Source organism: Carlito syrichta, unplaced genomic scaffold (genome assembly GCF_000164805.1).
Source record: "Carlito syrichta isolate Samal-C Ts95f unplaced genomic scaffold, Tarsius_syrichta-2.0.1 Scaffold303705, whole genome shotgun sequence".
NCBI classification, from domain to species: Eukaryota; Metazoa; Chordata; class Mammalia; order Primates; family Tarsiidae; genus Carlito; species Carlito syrichta.
In genome coordinates, this window is record NW_007247801.1 from 1 (window position 1) to 12,136 (window position 12,136).

General features: G+C 42.1%; 1 protein-coding gene across 1 annotated transcript; it reads left to right on the top strand.

Annotated features, from left to right (window-relative positions):
* The first annotated feature begins 2,126 nt into the window (after nucleotides 1-2,126).
* ZNF121 (zinc finger protein 121) lies at nucleotides 2,127-5,769 on the top strand. Its single transcript, XM_008059082.1, has 3 exons — nucleotides 2,127-2,214; nucleotides 3,304-3,383; nucleotides 4,142-5,769. Exons 2-3 carry the CDS (start codon nucleotides 3,381-3,383, stop codon nucleotides 5,300-5,302), a joined length of 1,164 nt encoding a protein of 387 aa, XP_008057273.1. The 5' UTR covers nucleotides 2,127-2,214; nucleotides 3,304-3,380; the 3' UTR covers nucleotides 5,303-5,769.
* Nucleotides 5,770-12,136: the final 6,367 nt, after the last annotated feature.

Sequence of the window (12,136 nt, forward strand, 5' to 3'; positions counted from 1 at the left end):
TTCCCATTGCCCTGGAATCTTTCCAGGGCAGTGGAGCTGTAGGTTTACTCCTGAAATAAAATGTGGTTAGCAGAGGGGAGAGAATCGAGCAGATAGTGGGTTGAAAAGGGAAGTGGAGAGATAGAGGAGTAAAGGGGGAAACAAACGAGTGTGCCAACAAATAGAGAGAGAGGCCTATACTGAAACAGATAAAAACAATAGACCACCGCTACAGTCGAACCAACTCTCATACAAACAAAAATAAAACATATAGTGATGCTAACATACCAGCTATCCAACCACCTTATTAGTGTGCTGTTCCTCTATACAAAGACATGGTTCACAGACAGAATAAAAGAGAAGAAAAGGAAAAGAGAAAAAAGGGAACAATACAGTAGGAATAGAATTAAGTCATTAAACTAATAGAATCAATGAAGCACACTCTGAGACATTTCGTTTAAGTCCAATGTCCTTTCAGGTCTGATTTCTCGTTTTTTTTTCAAGCTGGTAAATTAGTTTGCAGTTAGGGTCAGTTCCCCTGATCTGCTGTGAAGGACAGTTCAGATTAACCTCGGTTCAGAAGTTTGGTCTATGTCTTTATCAAGGTTGTTTCTCCCGTTTCGGTGTTGTTACCTTGAATCGCCAGCAGGTGGTGCTATCTCATCTACTCACCCCAGAGGGGGTGGGGCCGGACAGGAACAAGATGGCTGCCTGCCTCCGAGCAGGCAACAGGAGCCCCACGCCGGGTGGGCAGGACAGTCTCCGTCGCAGGAGCGGTGGCAGTGATCCCAGCAGATCTTCCCTGAAGCGGTGTGATGTGGATCTCCTCCGGCCGGGTTGTGATGAGCTACCCGTGCCAGAGGCCGCGGCGGCGGCGGCGGCGGCGGCGGCGGCGGGAGCGCTGGTGGGGGGAGGGGCTGCGGCAGCGGCGGGAGACTGCAATGCAGTAAAACTGTCCAGTCCTTGCGATGTTCCAGTGATAGCGATGGCCGAGCTCTGTCTGAGGAGCAGGCTGCAATGCTGGGGTCCCCAGCCTACCCGGGGGCGAGAGTCAGAGACCCACTGCAGATCTCCCTTGCAGAGGGCTTCAGACACCGGGTTGCCAGGTCGCCATCTTGCCGCCTCTCCTCCCTGATTATTTTATAAAGAAAAAGTATAAAGAAAACTAATAGATACCATAGAGTCGAACAGAGAATACCTAAAGAAGTCCAAACTTGCTGGGGGTATAGAGGCCTCTCCCCAAATCTCTTAGCTTCAGATCTTGTTGGAGAAGATGCTCTTGCACCCTGTTGGTGAAGAAATTTGCTATATTGTCTGGACCAAGAGATGGTCGGCAGTCATTTGGCAAGCATAGTACAACCCTCCGGAATATAAACCAGCCATAACCGGTGGGGCAGATGTACAGAAGAAATCAGAGTGCCACCATGGTTGCAACCTGGAACATTAAACATCCATATTAGGAGGCCTTGGAAAACAGGTCTTAGATATGCAGGCTAGTCATGGGTGGTGTGTGAGTGCAGAGAGGAGAGTGTTCCTCCCACCATTGGAGTCTTAAGAGTAATTTGATATGTTTCCTGCAAACTGAGGTTTCCAGCTTGTAATGAAGTTATTTAGTTGTAATCTAGGACTACTTTCACAATGCTGAGAAGAATCCTAGTTGTCTATAAGAGAACAGTCTCAGCATGCCTTCAGTGAGCCAAGCTCTGTCAGCACTGGTTTCTGAAAGAGACATAATGCTACCCAAGATGTGAGAAACAAGCACTGTTTTCTGAAAGAGACATAATGCTACCCAAGATGTGAGAAATAAAACAAAAAACTCTTTAACAAAAAACTCTTTAAAAGACAGGATATTCAAGCTTTAGGCAACCTTGTAAGAAAAAAATAATGAAGATCTCTTTTTGTGCTTAGGTTATTTCCTATTTGAATTAAAATTTTAATGGTTTTCAAATATATTTAAGCATGAATGGTGAATGTTAGGGGTCAGAGATAACCGAAGTTTTCAGGGCACAGAAAGAGGGAATATATGCAACTTGAGCATGTTTGAAGTAATTTCATTGCTTTCTTTAGGGATGTAGTTCCTGTTTCATAGATAAGTTTTTCACCTCTTGTGTAAGTCTCTTCCACTGGTGTTTCTTTCCCTCTGTACAGGAACAGAGGGATATCAGCTGTTCAAACCCAGTCTGCACTCAGCTGAGGAGGAAGACTTGAGCACATTGCCAACAGGAGTTCTCCAAGGTGAGTGCTTTGAAAACATCCCTGGTCAATGAGAAGTTCAGTGTGCTTGGAAGTATAATGAGGACATTCTTTTACAGATGTAATTTATCACAGAACATGAGGCCATTGGACTCATAAGTTTTCAGATGTCAACATTTTCCCGTATTTTATTTTTCATCTAGTTCAAACTTTCTTAAGATTTCACAACCAACTCGCTTTTTTTTCTTTTAGTTTATGATTTGATACGTGAGGGGGGACCCCAATAAACCCAGAATTTATTTATAAAAAATTGTATATTTATTCTTACATGTTTAAACTTCAGCCATCCTTAAAGAACTCTCCATTTGATGAAATACACCTGTTGAGATGCTTTTTCTACTGCTCAAGACAGTTTTTGAACTTGTCATTTTTGAAGCCGTTTAGAGCTTCTGTGGCTTTTGCTTTACCTGTTCCAGGTCAGCAAAATGTTTCCCTTTGAGTATTTTTTTCATCTGGGGAAACAAGAATAAGTTGCTTGGGGTGGGATCAGGTGAACAGGGAGGGTGGGGCATGGGGGACAAGCTGTTTTTGGTCCAAAACTGCTGAACACTCAGTGTGGTGTGGGCAGGTGTGTTTGTAACCACCTACCATGAAATAGGCAAGTGCTTTGAAAGAATCTCCAGAAAAAAATTCATTGAAGCCAGATGCAGCCTCTCATAACAACACCAGCAGGACCACTAATGCAGATGCCTAGGACACTTACCTAGTGGGGGAGGCCTGTACTACAGGAGGCTCAACCTCCAAAAGATATTTCTGAGGTTTGTTGTTTTTTTTTGGGTCCCCCCTCTTCTATGTGCTTTGTCCTTGTCATTTCTACTTCCCTACTATCCTTTCCTGTTTGTTTTTCCCATTATGTTTAATTGCCATAGAAACTGTTGAAAAAAATTACCAAGTTTTGACCCTAAGTTCTTATGTAGGAAAAATATTAAACATAGCCAGACTAGTCAAATGTTTATTTGCTTAATGTTTTAGTGTATTTAATATGAAAAATACAAATGAGCGTTATCATTTGGAACTTACTTAACCTACCTTTTTTTCCCTGCAAACCCTTATTTTTTTGTTTTATTTCAGAATGGCAACTTAAAACCAAAGTGTCAGCACTTCAGCAGCATTTTTTTTGACTAAAATAAGCATCAGACATCATACAAATGGTAAGACTAAGAAAGAAAACTTCTTATTTACCACACTCAAAAAAGATGGGGAGTCCATTTTAGAAAATTAGTAAAAATGAGAGCTTTTTGAGAGAAGTGACATTCACCCAAGCAGGAGGAATGTCTCTAGAGGGATACTTTAATGAATTTGGGGTACCCTAATTCTATCTTGAAACTTGGTGCTTCAGCCTTTTCATGAGTACATATTACCACATATGTAACTAGGTATTGAGATTTTAAAAATAATTTTATGAAAGTTTATAGGTTAGAAAAGATGGCACAAGATTCTTTTTTTTTTTTTTGAGTTGGAGTCTCACTCTGTCGCCCAGACTGGAGTGCAGTGGCCACTCCTGGCCACCGCAACCTCGACCTGCTGGGCTCCAGCGATCCTTCCGCCTCAGCCTTCCAAGTAGCCGGAACCACAGGTGTGTGCTACCACGCCCGACTAATTTTTTATTTATTGTAGAGATGAGGTCTTGCCAAGTTGCCCAGGCGGGTCTCGAACCTGTGGGCTCAGGCAATCCACTCACCTCAGCTTCCCAAAGCATGGGATTACAGGCTGAGCCACCGAGCCCGGCCAGGATTCTTGCAGTAGGATTTTTTCATTTAGCTTGAGAAAAATCCACAAGACAGGAACTGTATCCCTGTAATAAAGGTGGCAAGAATTATAATCGTCAGCAATATGTTTGATTTCAGGTGGGTAGACTCTGCTAAGGTCTGAGCAGTCCTTTAATCATTATTCATTCCTTCATTAACAGGCAGAAAGTGACAATGGAGGGGAACTCTGTGACTGCAAGGAAAATGGAGACCTCTTCACTGAACACTCATGCCTTCAGGCACACATGAGAACTCAAGATACAATGAACACTTATGACTGTAATCAGTATGGAGAAAGCTTTCTTAGTCTGCACCAGGAAACCCCTACTGGAGAGACATTTTCTGTGTTTAATCAGTGTAGTCTGCCACACAATGTTGTTCATCAGAGGATGTGCATGGGAGACAATTCCTGTGATTGCAGTGACTGTGAGAAGGTCTTTGTTAGTCAGTCATACTTTCAGGAAAACAGGATAACTCACAGTGGAGAAATACTTTATGAGGAACAGCCATGTGGGAGAGCTTTTACTTACACAGCAAGTCATGCTGTCTCTGTTCAAATGCGTACTGTAGAAAAACCTTACGAATGTAAAGAATGTGGAAAATTCTTTAGATATTCTTCATATCTTAATAGTCACATGCGAATACATACTGGGGAGAAACCCTATCAATGTAAAGAATGTGGGAAATGCTTCACTGTTTCTTCACACCTAGCCGAACATGTAAGAATTCATACTGGCGAGAAACCGTATCAATGTAAGGATTGTGGAAGAGCCTTTGCTGGGCGCTCAGGCCTTACTAAACATGTACGAATACACACTGGAGAGAAGCCCTATGAATGTAACGAATGTGGGAAAGCCTACAATAGGTTTTATCTATTAACTGAACATTTTAAAACTCACACGGAGGAGAAACCCTTTGAATGTAAGGTATGTGGAAAATCCTTTAGAAGTTCTTCATGCCTTAAGAATCACATTCGAATTCACACTGGAATAAAACCCTATAAATGTAAGGACTGTGGGAAAGCCTTCACTGTTTCCTCAAGCCTACATAATCATATAAAAATTCACACTGGAGAGAAGCCCTATGAATGTAAGGAATGTGGGAAAGCCTTTGCTACGTCTTCCCAGCTTATTGAACATATAAGAACTCACACTGGAGAGAAACCGTATATATGTAAGGAATGTGGAAAAACCTTCCGTGCCTCTTCACACCTGCAGAAACATGTTAGAACTCATACTGGAGAAAAACCCTACATATGTAATGAATGTGGGAAAGCCTATAATAGGTTTTATTTACTAACTAAACATTTAAAAACACACTAAGGAAACACTTTTAATATAAGGAATATGGGAAGTCATTTAGAATTTTCTCATACTATAATCATATTTGAATTCATGCTATGGGAAACCTTATTGGTATAAAGAATTTGGGAAAGCCTTCAAGTATCCTCATTCACTTAGAATAGTAGATAAGAACTTTTATTCTCAGTATGCCCTGTGATTATGGGAATGTTGTAGAACAATTGGAATCTGTTTTGTTTCGTTGGTTGTTTAAAGAATAGACATTCTTCTCAAGCCATTGGAATCTAATCAGAATCCAGCATTTAAGAACTCACCCTGGATCCATGCAATGTAGGGAACATGGAAAGCCTTCATTATTTCCTTGGGTCTTACTAAATATGTAAGATCTTGCAATGGAGATAAACCCTATTGATGTACATCCAGGCATGCCTTAGACATGTTGCAGGTTTGGTTCCAGACCACCACAATAAAGTGAATATTGCAATAAAGTGAGTCATACAAATGCTTTGTTTTCTCAGTACATACAAGTTATATTTACACTATACTGTATTCTAAGTACACAATAACATAATATCTAGAAAGACAAAGTATGTGCCTTTGCTTAAAAATACTTTATTGCTGCAAAATGGTCACTGAGCCTTTAGTGAGTCATCTTTTTTGTTGGTGGAGGGTCTTGCTTCAGTGTTGATGGCTGCTGATCAGGGCGGTGATTGCAGAAGGTTGTGGTGGCTGTGACAGTTTCTTAAAATCAGCAGTGAAGTTTGCCAGATTGATTGACGCTTCCTTTCACAAAAGGTTTTTCTGTGGCAGGTGATGCTTTCTGATAGCATTTTACCTGCAGTGAAACTTCTTTCAGAATTAGGGTTAATCCCCTCAAACCTTGTCATTGCTTTATCAGCTAAGTTTTTGTGATATTCTAAATACTTGGTAGTCATTTCAACAGTGTTCACAGCATCTTCACTAGAAGTAGATTTCATCTCCAGAAACCACTCTTCGCTCATCCATAAGAGCTCTTCACCTGTTAAAGCTTTTCCATGAGATTGTTACAGTTTACTCACATCTGTCTTGAGGATCCGTTTCTAGTTTTAGCTCTCTTGCTATTTCCACCACATCTGTAGTTCCTTTCTCTACTTTTTCCTCAAGTCATCCATGAGGGTTGGAGTCAACTTCTTCCAAACTTCAGTTAATGTTGGTTTTTCAGTTTTTCTTTCGTTCTTTTTTTTTTTCCACAAATTAAAACACAGTTTTTAGAGACAGAGTCTTGCTGTGTAGCTTAGGCTGGAGTACAGTGGAGATTATTAGCACAATCATAGTGGATTTTGGCCTTGAACTCATGGCCTCAAGTGATCCTCCTACCTCTTCCTACCTCTGCCTCCCAGGTAGCTGGGACCATAGGCACACGGTGCTGCACCTGGCTTAATGTTGATGTCTTGACCTCCTTCTATGAATTATGAATGTTTTTAATGGCATCTAGAATGATGAATTCTTTTTAGAAGGTCTGCAGTTTACTTTGTCCAGATCCATGCAAAGGAAGCACTGTCAGTGGCAGCTATAGCCTTGTGAAAGGTATTTCTTAAATGATAAAATTTGAAAGCCAAAGTCAATCCATGGGCTGCACAATGGATGTTGTGTTATCAGGTGTGAAAATAACATTAATCTCCTTGCACATTTTCATCAGACGTATTGGTTGACTAAGGTACGTTATTAATAATAATATTTTAGAAAGCAATCTGAGCTGTAAGTCTCAACAGTAGGCTTAAAATATTTAGTGAATCATGCTGTAAATTGATGTGTTGTCATGCAGGCTTTGTTGTTCCATTTATAAAGCACAGGCAGAGTAGATTTAGCATAATTCTTATGGGCCTTAGAATTTTTGTAGTGGTGATTGAGCACTGGCTTCCACTTAAAGTCACCGGCTGCATCAGCCCCTAACAAGAGAGTCAACCTGTCCTTTGAAGCTTTGAAGTCAATTGATTTATCTAGCTATGAAAGTCCTAGATGATACCTTCCAGTATAAGCTTGTCTCATCTCCATTAAATCTCTATTGTTTAGTGTGGCTACTTCCATCAATTATCTAGATCTGGATAACTTGTGGCTTCTCCATCAGCACTTGGTGCTTTTACTTTGTGCTTATGGAGATGACTTGTTACCTTAAACCTTATAAACTGACCTGTGCTAGCTTCAAGCTTCAGGCTTCTGCAGCTTCCTCATCTTTCTTAGCCTTCATAGAGTAAAAAAGTTAGGTACTTGCTCTGGATTATGTTTTGGCTGGTTTGATCTTCTCTCCAGACAAATAAACCTTTCTTCATATCAGCAGTAAGGCAGTTTTCCTTTCTTTTCATTTGTGTGTTACTGTAGTAGCACTTTAAATTTCCTTGAAGAAATTTTTCTTTGTATTCACAACCTATCTAACTGGTGTGAGAGGCCTAGATTTGGGCCTGTGTTGGATTTTTTATTTTTTTTTGAGATGGGGTCTTGATCTTATTCTGTTTCCCCGACTGGAGTGCAATGGCATGATCATAGCTCACTGCTGCCTTGAACTACTGGGCTCATGTGATGCTTTTGCCTCAGCCTCCCAAAGTGTTGAGATTATCAGTGTGAGCCACTACACCTTGGCTTTTTTCATGCCTTTCTTACTAAGCTTAGTCATTTTTAGCTTTTGAATTAATGTGAGAAATGTACAAGTCTTCCTTTCACTTGTAAATACTTAGTTGTGGAGTTATTCATTGGCCTGACTTCACTATTGTTGTATTTCAGGGGATAGGAAGGTCCAGGAAGACAGGAAAAGATGGGGAAACAACCAGTCAGTAGAGTGGTGAGAGCACAGCATTTATGCTTGTCTTATGCAGGTGTGGTTTGTGTTATCCCAAAGCAGTTATGATAGGAATTGTTGAAATATTCCAGGAATTCCCAAAATGTAACATACGAAGTAAGCACATGCTGTTGGAAAAATGGTACGATAGACTTACTGGACACAGGGTTGCTACAGACCTTCTATTTGTCAAAAATGTAATATCTGTAAAGTGCGATAAAAGCAAAGTGTAGTAACATGAGGTTTGTAGCTATTGTTGGGGGAACTGCCAAATATTTTTTAATTCCATAATTCCTTCTGCATTTATTAACTGGGCTTTGACAAGGAAGAGCTTCCCTTATTTATTTATAGGAGTATGTATTCTTAAATTCTTATTCTATGGGTTACAGTTAGCTACTGCTAATTTGATGCATAGATTTTTCTGGATTTGGTGAATAGGATCCCCCTGAAGTTAGCTTCTGATTTTTTTTTTTTTTTTTGAGTCAGGGTCTCACTCTGTCCAGGTTGCAGTGGCACGATCGTGGGTTACTGTAGCCTTAACCTCCTGGGTTCAGGTGATCCTTGCACCTCAGACTCCCAAGTAGCTGGGACTATAGGTATGTGCCACCGTGTCCAGCTAATTTTTTAACTTTTTGTAGAGATGAGGTCTTACTATATTTCCCAGGCTGGTCTCAAACGGGCTCAAGCAGTTCTCCCATCTCAGCCTCCCAAAGGGCTGGGATTACATGTGTGAGCCACTTTGGCCAGCCATGATTCTTTAAAAAATGTATTTTCGGTGGCTCAGCCTGTAATCCCTGCGCTTTGGGAGGCTGAGGTGAGTGGATTGCCTGAGCCTGCAGGTTTGAGACCCACCTGGGCAACTTGGCGAGACCTCATCTCTACAATAAATCAAAAATTAGCTGGGTGTGGTAGCATGCGCCTGTAGTTTTGGCTACTTGGAAGGCTGAGGCGGAGGGATCGGTGGAGCCCAGCAGGTCGAGGTTGCAGTGGCTCGGAGTGGCCACTGCACTCCAGTCTGGGTGACAGAGTGAGACTCCATCTCAAAAAAAAAAACAAACCAAGAAATGTATTCTTAGTTCATGAGCATGTAATTGTTTCTGGCCCAACAATTTGTTTCCAGTATATCTTGTATTTTTTTTGTACTCTAGCCCTAGAATGAGAATACCTAAGGAGCCTTGGTTCCTTTTCATGGAGAATACTATTTAGAAGCTGCATTCTGTATACCGGGGGATGTTTCTTGGTATCAGAGTATCCAGGCCCCTAGGTTGTCTCAGTGAAAGAAATAGGAAATTTGTGTGTGTGTGTGTGTGTGTGTGTGTGTGTGTGTGTGTGTATGTGTATGTATGTATACACCTATGTACACACACACTGATACATATGTTCTTGTATTAAAACCCTGACTTCATGCCAGTACTTTTAATTCTACTGCAGCACTAGGTTATTTCTAACCTTACAACTTTTTGAATCTGTAGCTCTCTTTCATCATGTACAAAAAGTAGCACTTGCTTGATCCTAGATTAAAATACAATGTCTCAGAGTTGACAACACATGCTACTAAAAAGTCACTATTAACCAGAATTTATTTTTTATTCACAGTTCTTGTTTTTAGCTCAGCATATAAAGTAAAAAAAACCAGGTTTAAAAGTTACTTGGTCAATAGCAATCCACTTCTAGTTATATATCCAAAGGAATTTAAGACACTGTCTCAGTAGATAACTGCATACCCATGTTCACTATAGGATTACTCATAAGAGACAGGAGTGTAAGCAAGTAAATGTCAGCAGATGATTGGGTAAAGAAAACATCGTATATGCATATGATGAAATATTCAATCTTAAGATCCTGCCGCATGCTATAACATGGTTGTATCTTGAAGACATGATGCTGTTGGGCTGTACCGCCACTGAATTGAGTAGGGGTGGTGTGGGGAGTAAGACATGGGTTTTATTGGGGGGACTTACATACAGAAAGTCCAGGAACAGCCACTTGCACAGGATAACTGCTCCCATTTGCAAAAGACATGCAGTTTATTTTTTATTTTTATTTATTTTTTTGAGTTGGAGTCTCACTCCGTTGCCCAGGCTGGAGTGCAGTGGCACGCTCATGGCCACCCCAGCGTCGACCTGCTGGGCTCCCCCGATTCTTTCGCCTCAGCCTTCCAGTTGTCTGGAACTAGAGGTGCACCTTACCACGCCCAGCTAATTTTTATTATCTCATTTAATCCTCATAACAATCCTCTCAGGCAGGTCTAATTATATTCCCATTTTACAGATGGAGAAATCAAAGCCCAGAGGGGTTCTGTTCTTTCTCAATGTCACACAGCTGATTAGGACAGAGATGGAATTCTTTTATTTATTTTTTGAGTTGGTGTATCACTCTTACCCAAGCTGGAGTGCAGTGGCATGATCATGGCTCACTGCAACATTGACCCCCTGGGCTCAGGCATTCCTTTTGCCTCAGCCTCCCAAGTAGTTGGGACTACAGGTGTGAGCCGCCACATCCAGCTAATTTAAAAAAAAATTTTTTTTTTTTATAACAGAAATGTCTCACTATGTTGCCTGGGCTGTTCTCAAACTCCTGGGCTCAAGGAATTCTCCTACCTCAGCCTCCCAAAGTGTTAGGATTACAGGCATAAGCCACCGTGCCTGGCCAGAGCCGGGATCCTAATCAGGCCCCGATCTTCCTCTGTGATCTGAACTTCAGTTTCATTTTGTGCTGAGTGGACTCTGAGGCCCTTTTGGGCCCTCACAAGTCACAAGTCACAAGTCCATGTCTGTCTCCAGGTCCTTCAGGAGTTCCCTCCTATTCGTCAGTGAGAGCCTGTGTATCTTTGTTGACCTAGGGGAGAGAGGCGAGGCCGGGACCTGGCTTGGGGTGGGTGACTGCCCTACCTCCTGCAGGACCAGTTGGTGGAATTCTACCTGCAGATGGTCCCCCACAGCACTCCTTGGGGTTTGCTGACTCAGGCTATCCAGGGCATCCGCTGTCCTGTCTGCACTGACCAGCAGGAGCTAGAGAGAGTGAGATCCACACCTCACCCTCAGAGGGAGGGTCAGCTCTGCGCTGCTGCTGGGACAGGATGAAAACTGCACATGGAGGACAGGATGAAAACAGTCACATCTGCACATGGGGGACATGAGGGGAGACTGTCCTAAGAGGTCAACCTTTACAATGGACAGGGGAATTTGCTCCCCACCCGTAAACTGATTGCACAGGACCGTCCAATCCTTGGTGCCCTTTCCCTTATGAGAATAAACTTACAGTTTAGAGAATGACTTGAGAACACATCTTTGGGGACAAAGACTATAGAGAATGACCAGTGGCTTTGCCTATTTCTCAGGAATATTTTTAAAACTAGCACTGCTCACATCTGAGATTACCTCCACTCCACTAACTGTCAGGGTCATAGGCTATGACATCTCCATTCCAAACCAAAACTCAGAGCTTCTTGTGCTTTTGTGTCATCAAAATCTGAGCCTTCACTGGGTCTGGTCCCACCTGTTCTTTTTCTGACTGCACCTGTCAGTCAGATCTCATGTGGTACAGGAAGCAACATGGATATTCTGAAAAGTCTCACTATCCTCAGAGAGATGAACCTGCAGCTCCACAATTTCAGCATCACCTACTTGTGAGTTGGTGCCTACTAATTCTCATTTAAAGCTCAGACTTTCTTCAGTTTTAGAAGCATATATCTAAACACTGGGCATCGCCACTGGTGGCAGCTGATATGCAAAACAATTCATTTTTGTTTTCCACCTTCTTGTTCCTCTTCCTGTGCTCCCTAAATCAAAAAGTAGCACACCACCCCTCCCATTACCTGTCTGGACTCCTCTGCGTTCACCTGCTTTGCCAGATTGAGGTGAGGAGAGGAGGGCAGGTGTTGGGAGCCAGCCTTGGAGGCCCACCTGATTGACAGGGTCCTGGTGGACCGAAGACCCTGGGCCGCAGGGTGAGCCCGGGAAGCTGAGGCCCTTCTGTCTTCTACCTTTGCTGTTTGGTACCGCCGAAGAATTCTGTGCAGTTGTGGAAGAAGAAAATGGCAT